This window comes from Pristiophorus japonicus, chromosome 3 (genome assembly GCF_044704955.1).
Source record: "Pristiophorus japonicus isolate sPriJap1 chromosome 3, sPriJap1.hap1, whole genome shotgun sequence".
NCBI classification, from domain to species: domain Eukaryota; kingdom Metazoa; phylum Chordata; class Chondrichthyes; family Pristiophoridae; genus Pristiophorus; species Pristiophorus japonicus.
Window position 1 is genome coordinate 107450144 of NC_091979.1, and position 13639 is coordinate 107463782.

Consider the following 13639-nt stretch of genomic DNA (forward strand, 5'->3'; position numbering starts at 1 on the left):
GTATTTGTTCAATTGGTCTGCCATTTCCTTGTTCACCATTATGAATTCATCTGATTCTGACTGCAAGGGACCTACATTAGTCTTCACTAATCTTTTTCTCTTTGCATATCTATAGAAGCTTTTGCAGTCAGTTTTTATGTTCCCTGCAAGCTTACTCTCATACTCTAATTTCCCCTCCTAATTAAACCCTTCGTCCTCCTCTGCTGAATTCTAAATTTCTCCCAGTCCTCAAGTTTGCTGCTTTTTCTGACCAATTTATATGCCTCTTCCTTGGATTTAACACTTTCCTGAATTTCCCTTGTTAGCCACGGTTGAGCCACCTTCCCTTTTTTATTTTTACGCCACACAGTGATGTACAATTGTTGTAGTAATAGCAGCACATTTCGAAAGCAGTGACAGGATCGGTCCAAGTCAGCATAGATTTATGAAAGGGAAATCATGCTTGACAAATCTTCTAGAGTTTTTTGAGGATGTAACTAGTAGAGTGGATAGGGAGAACCAGTGAATATGGTATATTTGGACTTTCAAAAGGCTTTTGACAAGGTCCCACCCAAGAGATTAGTGTGCAAAATCAAAGCGCATGGTATTGGGGGTAATGTACTGACGTGGATAGAGAACTGGTTGGCAGACTGGAAGCAGAGAGTCGGGATAAACGGATCCTTTGCAGAATGGCAGGCAGTGACTAGTGGAGTGCCGCAGGGCTCAGTGCTGGGACCCAAGCTCTTTACGATATACATTAACGATTTGGATGAAGGAATTGAGTGTAATATCTCCAAGTTTGCAGATGACACTAAACTGGGTGGTGGTGTGAGCTGTGAGGAGGATGCTAAGAGGCTGCAGGGTGACTTGGACAGGTTAGGTGAGTGGGCAAATGCATGGTAGATGCAGTATAATGTGGATAAATGTGAGGTTATCCATTTTGGGAGCAAAAACACAAAGGCAGGATATTATCTGAATGGCGGCAGATTAGGAAAAGGGGAGGTGCAACGAGACCTGGGTGTCATGGTTCATCAGTCATTGAAGGTTGGCATGCAGGTACAGCAGGCGGTGAAGGTGGCAAATGGTATGTTGGCCTTCATAGCTAGGGAATTTGAGTATAGGAGCAGGGAGGTCTTACTGCAGTTGTACAGGGCCTCAGTGAGGCCTCACCTGGAATATTGTGTTCAGTTTTAGTCTCCTAATCTGAGGAAGGACATTCTTGCTATTGAGGGAGTGCAGTGAAGCTTCACCAGACTAATTCCAGGGATGGCTGGACTGTCATATGGGGAGAGACTGGATCAACTGGGCCTTTATTCACTGGAGTTTAGAAGGATGAGAGGGGATCTCATAGAAACGTATAAGATTCTGACGGGATTGGACAGGTTAGATGCGGGAAGAATGTTCCCAATGTTGGGGAAGTCCAGAACCAGGGGGCATAGTCTTAGGATAAGGGGTAGGCCATTTAGGACTGAGATGAGGAGAAACTTCTTCACTCAGAGAGTTGTTAACCTGTGGAATTCCCTGCCGCAGAGAGTTGTTGATGCCAGTTCATTGGATATATTCACGAGGGAGTTAGATATGGCCCTTACGACTAAAGGGATCAAGGGGTATGGAGAGAAAGCAGGAAAGGGGTACTGAGGTGAATGATCAGCCATGATCTTTTTGAATGGCGGTGCAGGCTCGAAGGGCCGAATGTCCTACTCCTGCACCTATTTTCTATGTTTCTATGTGATATTTAAATGTCTGCCATTGCCTATCCACTATCAACACTTTAAGTATCATTCTCCAGTCTATCCTAACCAATTCACGTCTCATACCATCGAAGTTACCTTTCCTTAAGTTCAGGACCCTAGTCTCTGAATTAACTGTGTCACTCTCCATTTAATGAAGAATTCTACCATATTATGGTCACTCTTCCCCAAGGGGCCCTGCACAACCAGGTTGCTGATTAATCCTCTGTTGTTACACAAGACCCAGTCTAGGATGACCTGCTCTCTCGTTGGTTCCTCGACATATTGAAAACCATCCCTTATACACTCCAGGAAATCCTGCTCCACAGTCGGCTATGCGCCTGCTTTTTCAGGCGCAAGATTTTTGAGGACATTATGCGTAACTATCAGAAATTTGCACTTACAAATGTCCTTGCTCCCGATCTGCAGATGATCTGTCAAGCCAGAAACTTACGCTAGTTTTCAGCGCATGCGCATTACGCGCTGAAAACCAACTTTTCCGATGCTTTCCCGGGTCCATACAAACTTCGTACGGACCCGGGAACGTCGGAATTTCAGGATCTATATTTTCTCGGCATTGCATCCATTTTATGGATGGAATTTGGGAACAGGGCAGAGGAAAATTTTGCTTGTGTATGTTACATGTTATTTCTTTGAAAATGTAACTGTAACCTTTACTTTCTCCTCCCTTCTTCCCCATCCTCCTAATATATTACAAGTGGCAAGACTATTTATTTGTTTTACTTCCCTTTTGCCTGCTTTCACTTCTGGTAATGCTTCTTCCTTTTTAAAGCTAATTTTCTCCCCCTGTCCTCTCCGGAAGGTTCCACTTGTGTTGGCAGCCCGCTGGTATCTCTTTCAAGTGACCATTTTTCATTTGTGAGCCTAGACAGTGAATGTTGCAGGCTAATTCCTATGCTCACTTGATGTACACACAAGAGGAGTAAAGGACAACTGTCAGGAGCAGAAACCCTGGCTGATTCTATATTTCCCTACCCTAATTTGGAAAGTTGAGAGCATTTATAGCACGCCAATTGCTGCCATAGCTAAATCAGCACAGACCAGGAATCAACCGAAGTTGCCGTGCTGCCTGCATTACATTGAATGGGGCGTGATAATCAACATTGCGATCCCGTGCCTGTTTTCAGAGGCTATCCAATTTAGCCCCCATGCAGTATTTATATATATCGTTATTGCTCACTTCTATTTTTAAAAAGTACAACATTTATTTCGTTTCTAGACTCTGGAACCAGTCTGTTGTTTCTTAAGTAATTTGAAAGATCCCATTCATTCCAATTCAATGACTTCTTCAATGCCACCTGGAGATTATGATGAAGAAAAACAGGCTAAAGCACTTAAAGGCATAAAGTAAGCTCATTTTCTTTATCATCTTACAAGTGAAATACAATATTAAATATTATCTGCATATTAACATTTGTCTAAAAAGCTATGAATATGTCTAGTGTAGATGCAATTGGCTATAATTTTATATAATGGCAGAACATTATGAAAACTCAGCACAAGGTCTATAGCTGGTATTGCACCAAAATCCAGACTCTTCAGATACAATGTCCTCTGCTGTATTTAATGGCTCAATGATTGATAAAAGATGGAAGGATAGATTTTCAACCTGTTATTGTTTGGATCTGCTCGATCAGGAGAAGTCGTGCTCTACTGTAAATGTAGTAGCTTTATTTCTCAATTTCTGCATTCAGCATTTTCTGGCAGGTAGTTCATTTCATAGAAACATAAAACCAAATATGTTTACAGCACAGAGGGATGCCATTTGGCTGAAAATCTAAAAACAAAGCAATATTGACCAGTCTTTGTTTAAGATGTTGACAGACCTGCAGTGTTTTTCCAGCATTTTCTGTTTTTACTCTAATCTCCTCTATGTTTTATTTTCAAGTGAAAGGGTAAATTCCTAGTTCTTCTGTATTTGTCACAAATCATGGCTGCAATTTCTCCTTAAGCAGTGTGATCGATGTGGTCGGGGTTGGTGGCTTGTGGAAAGCACACTCTCTATCCCGAAGATTGGATTTATTAAGCCTGCCCAATTGACTTACCGACCAATTAGGAGGAAATTGGTCTTCATCATTTGATGACACATTATCAGCTGGTTTCCTTAAAGGGACCACACCCACAAAGATTTTGACAGTTCATCTGTCACTGTTCTGCAGCATTGAGGTCCTGCAAACACTGAGAAGCACTGCATAGAGGTGCACGGCTGCACCCAAACTCTCCCATGACTCCCTCCAGATGCTTATGGAGGGAGTCACAGCAGGGAGGGAGATTCTCTTCCCTTCCAATGGACACGAACGCAGCCTGGTTGCACGTTGCAGAGGAGGGCAGACACATCATCAGGAAGACTAGCTGCAGTGGCGCAAGCTCTTCAATGATCTTGATAAATCACAAAACGTTACTGCAAAGCCACACTCAACCTCATCCTGATGAGCCACTCATCACATCCCCATCACTCTGCCTTCCCGACTCGACTCCTGCATATCCTTGCACACACCAACTTAGCTTGCACCTCCACCCATCCCTCTCTCTCTATCTACAGTATCAGTTCTCTATTTCACAAGCCAACCCTCACACTCACCCTCATCTTTGTCCAATCATACCAACTAACAACACAAAAGGGTAGGCATCTGGGTCCTTTAGCCAATGTTCATGTATAGTTCATGTTGATGTGTTGTCAAACACTGAAGTCTTTATTTTCAGCACTTTGCATTCTTGGACAGATTTGTGGGCACCTTTGGAAGTGGTTTAGTGAGTTGTAGTGAATGGTGAGACATATGGGTACCTCCCACAATGGTGATGAGCGTGAAAGGAATAGAAACATAGAAAATAGGTGCAGGAGTAGGCCATTCGGCCCTTCAAGCCTGCACCGCCATTTAATAAGATCATGGCTGATCATTCCTTCAGTACCCCTTTCCTGCTTTCTCTCCATACCCCTTGATCTCCTTAACCGTAAGTGCCATATTTAACTCCCTCTTGAATATATCCAGTGAACTGGCATCAACAACTCTCTGCGGCAGGGAATTCCACAGCTTAACAACTCGCTGAGTGAAGAAGTTTCTCCTTATCTCAGTCCGAAATGGCCTACCCCTTATCCTAAGACTATGTCCCCTGGCTCTGGACTTCCCCAACATCGGGAACATTCTTCCCTCATCTAACCTGTCCCATCCCATCAGAATCTTATATGTTTCTATGAGATCCCCTCTCATCCTTCTAAACTCCAGTGAATAAAGGCCCAGTTGATCCAGTCTCTCCTCATATGACAGCCCAGCCATCCCTGGTGAACCTTCACTGCACTCCCTCAACAGCAAGAACGTCCTTCCTCAGACTAGGAGACCAAAACTGAACACAATATTCCAGGTGAGGCCTCACTAAGGCCCTGTACAACTGCATTAAGACCTCCCTGCTTCTATATTCAAATCCCTTAGCTATGAAGGCCAACATACCATTTGCCTTCTTTACCGCCTGCTGTACCTGCGTGCCCACTTTCAGTGACTGATGAACCATGACACCGAGGTCTCGTTGCATCTCCCCCCTTTTCCTAATCTGCCGCCATTCAGATAATATTCTGCCTTCGTGTTTTTGCCACCAAAATGGATAACCTCACATTTATCCACATTATACTGCATCTGCCATGCATTTGCCCATTCACCTAACCTGTCCAAGTCGCGCTGCAGCCTCTTAGCGTCCTCCTCACAGCTCACACCACCACCCAGTTTAGTGTCATCTGCAAACTTGGAGATATTACACTCTATTCCTTCATCCAAATTGTTAATGTATATTGTAAAGAGCTGAGGTCCCAGCACTGAATCCTGCGGCACTCCACTAGTCACTGCCTGCCATTCTGAAAAGGACCCATTTATCCCGACTCTCTGCTTCCTCTCTGCCAACCAGTTCCCTATCCACATCAGTATATCACCCCCAATACCATGTGCTTTGATTTTGCACAACAATCTCTTGTGCGGGACCTTGTCAAAAGCCTTTTGAAAGTCCAAATACACCACATCCACTGGTTCTCCCTTGTCCACTCTACTAGTTACATCCTCAAAAAATTCTGAAGATTCGTCAAGCATGATTTCCCTTTCATAAATCCATGCTGACTTGGTCCGATCATGTCACTGCTTTCCAAATGCATTGCTATTTCATCCTTCATGATTGATTCCAACATTTTCCCCACTACTGATGTCAAGCTAACCAGTCTATAATTATCCATTTTCTCTCTCCCTCCTTTTTTAAAAAGTGGTGTTACATTAGCTACCCTCCAGTCCATGGGAACAGTTCCAGAATCGATAGACTGTTGGAAAATGATCACCCAATGCATCCACTATTTCTAGGACCACTTCTTTGAGCACTCTGGGATGCAGACTATCAGGCCCCGGGGATTTATCGGCCTTCAATCCCATCAATTTTCCTAACACAATTTCCTGCCTAATAAGGATATCCTTCAGTTCCTCCTTCTCACTAGACCCACTGTCTCCTAGTACGTTCGGAAGGTTATTTGCATCTTCCTTCGTGAAGACAGAACCGAAGTACTGGTTCAATTGGTCTGCCATTTCTTTGTTTCCCATTATAAATTCACCTGAATCCGACTGCAAGGGACCTACGTTTGTCTTTGCTAATCTTTTTCTCTTCACATGTTTATAGAAGCTTTTGCAGTCAGTTTTTATATTCCCTGCAAGCTTCCTCTCGTACTCTATTTTCCCCCTCTTAATTAAACCCTTAGTCCTCCTCTGTTGAATTCTAAATTTCTCCCAGTCCTCAGGTTTGTTGCTTTTTCTCACCAATTTATATGCCTCTTCCTTGGCTTTAACACTATCCTTAATTTCCTTTGTGAGCCATGGTTGAGCCACCTTCCCAGTTTTATTTTTACTCCAGACAGGGATGTACATTTGCTGAAGTTCATCCATGTGATCTTTAAATGTTTGCTTATCCACCGTCAACCCTTTGAGTATCATTTGCCAGTCTATTCTAGCCAATTCATGCCTCATACCGTCGAAGTTACCTTTCCTTAAGTTCAGGACCCTAGTTTCTGAATTAACTTTGTCACTCTCCATCTTAATAAGGAATTCTACCATATTATGGTCACTTTTCCCCAAGGGGTCTCGCACAACAAGATTGCTAATTAGTTCCTTCTCATTACACATCACCCAGTCTTGGATGGCCAGCTCCCTGGTTGGTTCCTCGACATATTGGTCTGGAAAACCATCCCTAATACACTCCAGGAAATCTTCCTCCACCGCATTGCTACCAGTTAGGTTAGCCCAATCAATGTGTAGATTAAAGTCGCCCATGATTACTGCTGTACCTTTATTGCACACATCCCTAATTTCTTCTTTGATGCTGTCCCCAACCTCACTACTACTATTTGGTGGCCTATACACAACTCCCACTAGCGTTTTCTGCCCTTTGAAATTCCGCAGCTCCACCCATACCGATTCCACATCATCCAGGCTAATGTCCTTCCTTACAATTTCATTGATTTAATCTTTAACCAGCAACGCCACCCCGCCTCCTTGTCCTTTCTGTCTATCCTTCCTAAATGCTGAATACCCTTGGATGTTGAGTTCCCAGCCTTGGTCACCCTGGAGCCATGTCTCTGTGATGCCAATCACATCATATCCATTAACTGCTATCTGCGCAGTTAATTCATCCACCTTATTCCGAATACTCCTCGCATTGAGGCACAGAGCCTTCAGGCTTGTTTTTTTAACACACTTTGCCACTTTAGAATTTCGCTGTAATGTGGCCCTTTTTGTTTTTTGCCTTGAATTTCTCTGCCCTCCACTTTTACTATTCTCCTTTCTATATTTTGCTTCTGCCTCCATTTTATTTCCCTCTGTCTCCCTGCATAGGTTCCCATCCCCCTGCCATATTAGTTTAACTCTTCCCCAACAGCAATAGCAAACACTCCCCCTAGGACATTGGTTCCGGTCCTACAATGCGGCATTGTAAGCAGTGTAGATGGAAGCATAAAAGTACAAAGGGATATTAATAGATTAAAAGAATGAGCAAAACTGTGGCAAATGGATTTCAATGTCGGCAAGTGTGAAATCATCTACTTTGGACCTAAAAAGGATAGATCAGAGTACTTTCTAAATGGTGAAAAGCTAGAAGCTGTGGAGGTCCAAAGAAACTTGGGGGTTTATGCACATAGATCATTGAAATGTCATGGACAGGTACAAAAAGTAATCAAAAAGGCTAATGGAATGCTGGCTTTTATATCCAGAGGACGAGAATACATAGAAACATAGAAAATAGGTGCAAGAGTAGGCCATTCGGCATTTCGAGCCTGCACCGCCATTCAACAAGATAATGGCTGATCACCCACCCCAGCACCTACCCCCCCACGCCCCCTCCACACACCCCCGACCCCCCCCAGCCGCAAGAACCACATCCAACTCCCTCCCGAACACATCCAACGAACTGGCATCAACAACCCCCCACGGCAGGGAACCCCACAGGCCAACAACTCCCCGAGTGAAGAAGTCTCTCCCAATCCCAGCCCCAAACAGCCCACCCTCCATCCCAACAGCATGCCCCCCCCCCCCCCCCCCCCGGCTCCGGACCCACCCAACACCGGGAACACTCTCCCCGCACCCAATCCGCCCTGTCCCGTCAGAATCCTTCCCAAATGCCGAACACCCCCAGATGTCGAGCCCCCAGCCCCGGCCACCCTGGAGCCACTACCCCGCGACGCCAACCACACCACATCCACCAACCGCCATCTGCGCAGTCAACCCGTCCACCCCACTCTGAACACTCCCCGCACCGAGGCACAGAGCCCCCAGGCCCGACCCTCCAACACACTTCGCGCCCCCCCAGACCTTCGCTGCAATGTGGCCCCTCCTGTCCCCCACCCTGGGTTTCTCCGCCCCCCTACCTCCACCACTCTCCCCTCCATCCCCCGCCCCCGTCTCCCCTCCACTTCCCTCTGCCTCCCCGCACAGGCTCCCATCTTGGGGGCGGTAACCTTCTGGGGCAGGGAATTTTAGCCCCCAGCGTGGAAGTCCTGCTCCCGCCGCAGAATTGGCCTTACCACCCCTCAATGGAAGCGGAGTGCAATTTCCCACAATCCACTTCCTTTGGGGGCAGTTACCGGGGCACGACTGGATGATCCTGTGACAGTGTGAACTGGTGCTCTCCACTCTCTGTCCTGTGACAGTGTGAACTGGTGCACTCCACTCTCTGTCCTGTGACAGTGTGAACCGGTGCTCTCCACTCTCTGTCCTGTGACAGTGTGAACCGGTGCTCTCCACTCTCTCTCCTGTTACAGTTGGAACTGGTGCTCTCTAATACAAGGGGTTAGAAGTCATGCTGCAGCTATATGGCAGTTGATGCTGGATCAATTGTTAATTTTGGGAAACAGCAGTCAATATTCATGCAGCTGGTATCGACCCAGTATCCAGATGGACGGAAACGTGGAACGAATGCAACATGAAGAATTAGCACCTCATCACTGATCCAACGGCAGAGGTCCCTGGCTTCGACCTCCCTCGAAGACAATGGACAACGCTCAAGCGCACACGGTATGGACAATGCGGTCACCTGCTCCATGAGTGGAAGATGAGGGATGATCCGAAGTGCAACTGTGGCCATGAGCCCCAGACCATAGAACATATCATGTCAACATGCCCACTAAGATCTGTTGCGAGAAGCACCTCATTTCTCCACTTGGCATCTCATGAGGCCACCGAATGGATAGCCAAACTCGACATCTCATTATAATCTTTTCCCGTCATACAAAACATTAACAAATCTGATATTGATAGATTTCTGTTAACCAAAGAAAGACTTGCATTTATATTGCGCCTTTCACGTCTCAAAGCAATTTACAGCCAATGAAGTACTTTTGGACTGTAGTCACTGTTGTAATGTGGGAAACATGGCAGAAATTTGCGCACAGCAAGCTTGCACAAACAGCAATGTGATAATGACCAGATAATTTGTTTTGTTATGTTGATTGAGGGATAAATATTGGCCAGGACACCAGAGATAACTCCCCTGCTCTTCTTCAAAATAGTGCCGTGGGATTTTTCATGTTCACTTGAGAGAGCGGTCAGAGTCTCGGCTTAACATCTCATCTGAAAGACAGCACCTCCGACAGTGCAGCATTCCCTCAGTACTTCACTGGAGTGTCAGTCTAGATTTATGTGCTCAAGTCCTTCTGACTCAGAGGGAGTGCGCTACCCACTGAGCCGCATGTGCTATCCACTGAGCCACAGCTGACACTGTATTAAAGGATATGGAGCAAAGGAATTAGGTCACAGATCAGCCATGATCTCATTGAATGGCTGAACAGGCTAAAGGGGCTAAATGGCCGACTCCTGTTCCTATGTTTCAATCAGAATTCTTGCCTATCAGTGCATAACTTTTTATCTTATTGCAGGTATGTCCTAAATGAACTTGTTGAAACTGAGAATGTTTATGTGAGAGACTTGGGAGCTGTGGTTGAGGTAAGATGAGTTGGATCTAATTAGACTTCCGGTGAAATGAGTTTAGTAATATTCACTGTGTAGGGCTCTCTCATCCAGTTGGCTAATTTGGGAGTCTAGATTTTCTGATCAGAGTGCACCTCTGGTGAGGTGAGACCTCCACTCACAACACAGGTGCCCTCCCTGTCTCCTGACTCCAGCCAATATTCCAAGGTCAGTTAAATAAAGGAGGCAAACTCGCTGGCTTCAGCCAGGTAATCGCACTGAAATAGGGGTGTCGTTCTGCTGTGGCACATTGTGGAGGCCTTCCACAGGGTATGGACGCTAGCACCTGCAAGCAGGCAAAAACATTTTTTACATTTTTTTTTACAGAGTTCTTTACTGACAGAAACGTTCCTCCTCTACCTAACAGTCAGCCCTTGTATTCAGCATTCTAATGATGTGGATTCCAGGAAATAAATTGAAGGATAGATTTCCTTCATTTTACATGCAGCCCAGGCCCAGGCTAATTTTAACCACATGGACTTGAGGCAGGTGGAACTTCTGTCCACCTGGCCCATGGTATAATAGGAGACAGGGCCAGTGGGGAAGTTTTCCCCCCAAATGGAATCCATTGGCTCCCACCCCCATCTGTCCAGTGAGCAGGATGCCAGAAAGAATCTAGCATCCAGGTCACTTTAGTGACAAAGTGGGGTCATCAAGTTCTCTGGGCCTAGAAGACCCCTGAACTGCTGCAATGCAATGTGATTGATTGAACCTTTTATAAAGGTGGCCAATCAACTGCAGTGCCTGAACTTTTGGAGGGGGACCACCACCAGCCTCCCAAGTGGCCATCCGCCGATGCACTTCTTCCTCGCCTTCTCCAGATGCTGCCTAAAGGCACTCACTGAAAACATTCAAATCAGGTGACCCCCACCTAACCGTAGATACTCCGGCAGGGTCAGGAGCAGAGGTCAGTGGCACCTGCACTGCTACATTTATGCTAATGGAACAGGCCTGAAGATTTTTGGGACCTTTATTCATTTGAGTTCAAGCATTTGGTAGGAAAATGTAATGTATAATTTACTATCACAACAAGAGACTTTAATTGTGATACCAGTTTCTGCATGTTTCTGATATTTTAGGGTTTCATGAAAAAAATGGAAGAAAAAGGAATTCCTGATGATATGAAAGGAAGAGATAAGATAGTTTTTGGAAATGTTCAACAGATCTACGAGTGGCACAAAAAGTATGTAGGTAGCCATGTTGGATAATTATTGCTGAAGGAACAAATCAATAATTTGTGAAGAGAATTCCTTATCTTTTTTTCTTACTAATATTTCTCTGTCAATATTCTTCCCTTTCCCTGAAGATCTTAAAACTTTCCTAGCATAGTTCCATGGCCAACAATTACTGTTCAATATTTTGCCCAATTGAGCAATTAAAAAAAAGAAATTGAAATGAAGGATCCGCACCAATCCTGAAAAAGAGAAAACAGTAAATTAGGAAGTGGCGATGCTGGGTTTGGGTTTTAAAAGCCTAAAGATTGTAAGAGGAAGGTAACATTTCCCCACACTGAAGTTCGGATTCTTGGTGACTAATGTAAAACATAAAATGATAAGTAACAGGTCTGCTTCGCCTCTTCTAATGATAATGTCTGCTCCCCTTAATGACTACAACCAACTCATTAATCAGCCTACTTGTACTCCAAATTGTCCCAGGTAATCACCTGGATCTCTTCCTCGCTTCCCAACTTAACTCCTGACAGCTGGACTTTTCTAATCATGGTCTCAAATCTGTCTCTTGCAATTTCTTGCGACAAATAACACTCTAAATCAGTCCCGTCTTATATGGAATTATGGGGGGAAATTATATCGTTCCATTAGTGGGTCGGAGTGACTGCACTGCGTCATACACAAAACGCAAAAATAACAGAATTAACCTGATGTCTTTTCACAAGGTCAGCTTATTTACATATTTATTTACATGGCCAGGTTCAGTGCTATATACATCTGCAGGAACAGGGAAGAGGTGCAGGGGAAGACAACATATTTTAAGGCAGTGTTCTCAAACTGTTTTAGTAATCACAGACCCCCAAGGGACCCCTTTTCAAATCGATTAGTAATCTAAATTCTGCTTGTTTTAATAATGCTTTTAAGAAAACAAGTATTTACTTACAGATATGAATGAGATGGGTGTGCCTGCTTCTCACTATCTATCCTTGGTGTGATGTTTGACAGTTTAATTAAAGCTGCGCTTGCTGCTCACTTTCCTACTTGTTACATTAACTTTAAGTACTGTCCTAAAAACTGCCACTCATCTACCAATTTTAATTCCGTACTTTAAAAAATATATTATTTTAAATTAGTAAAAACCTCAATTTTAATTCAATGCCAAAGAGCTAAAGAAGTGAAAAATTAAAAATAACTCATGACAAGTCGAGGAACAGTGCAGTACAAACAAAAAATAGGAAAGAAACACACAGCCCAAGAGTGGCCTCTTCCTTTCCGCACCTAATCTATGTTTTAGGGTTAGATTCTAACGGATCAAAGGATCTAGAACTCCCGAGAAAGAAACCAGCATTCAAACTATCTAATTCAAAACAGACCATAATTGAAACAGGCCCTTTTATTACTAAATTAATTAATCACCTCCGAATATTTTCATATAGCTATTATGTATATGAGTTCCAGATTTCCACAACCTTTTGTGTGAAAATTGCTTCTTGATTTCACTCCTAAATTGCCTAACTCTAATTTTAAGATAATGCTCTCTTGTTCTGGATTCCCCCACCGGAAGAAATAGTTTCTATGTATCGACTCTATTGAATCCCTGAACAAATAAAAAATCTGTAAGTATGTAAGAAATATTGGGGGTAATTTTAACCCCCAATTACGGGCGGGCTGGAGAGAGGGTTAAAATTTCAAAAATCAGAAGCCCGACCCCAATCTGTCTCTAATGCGCTCACTTCCGGTTTTAGCAGAGGTGGGATGGGAGCCGGCCATCTATTTTGCTTCTCAGAGGCGGGTCTGTGATTTAAATATTTTGATGAGGTTGCATGCCTTAAATTTTACCAGTTTTAATTTTAAGTGCTGGGGCTGAGGAAACCTGGCAGCTGAAGGGAGGCGAGAACAGCTGGATTCATTATGGTAAGTGCCTTTCCAGCACTGCCTGTAGGCCAGGAGGAGCAGGAATGCCTCACCTGACCCCCCCCAAGCTAACCTCCTTCCCTCCGTGCGACCGCCCCTCCCTGACCCGTGATCGGACCCCTGACCCACAATCGAACCCCCGACCGGACCCTGCCCCAGTGATTGGACCTCCAACTCACAATCACTGTGAGTTTGAATTCCGAGGTATGCAAAAGCAGGAACAAGTTAGATGAAGACGGGTGGAGAGAGGCCCGTGTGGATCACAGACCAGTTAGGCTGAATTACCTGTTTTTGTGCTGTAGACTCGATGTAACTAGATGAAATTCCTCTTGAGGGCTTAAGGAGGTGG

The 13639-nt window shown here is 44.5% G+C and overlaps 1 protein-coding gene across 1 annotated transcript in view; it reads left to right on the plus strand.

Moving 5' to 3' along the window:
• Positions 1-13639, plus strand: part of LOC139254239 (kalirin-like) — a 113345-nt gene that overhangs the window by 49880 nt on the left and 49826 nt on the right. The window contains exons 3-5 of the mRNA XM_070873657.1: positions 2950-3077; positions 10117-10183; positions 11287-11390. Coding sequence (XP_070729758.1) covers positions 2950-3077; positions 10117-10183; positions 11287-11390 — 299 coding nt within the window. The remainder of the gene's footprint in view (positions 1-2949; positions 3078-10116; positions 10184-11286; positions 11391-13639) is intronic.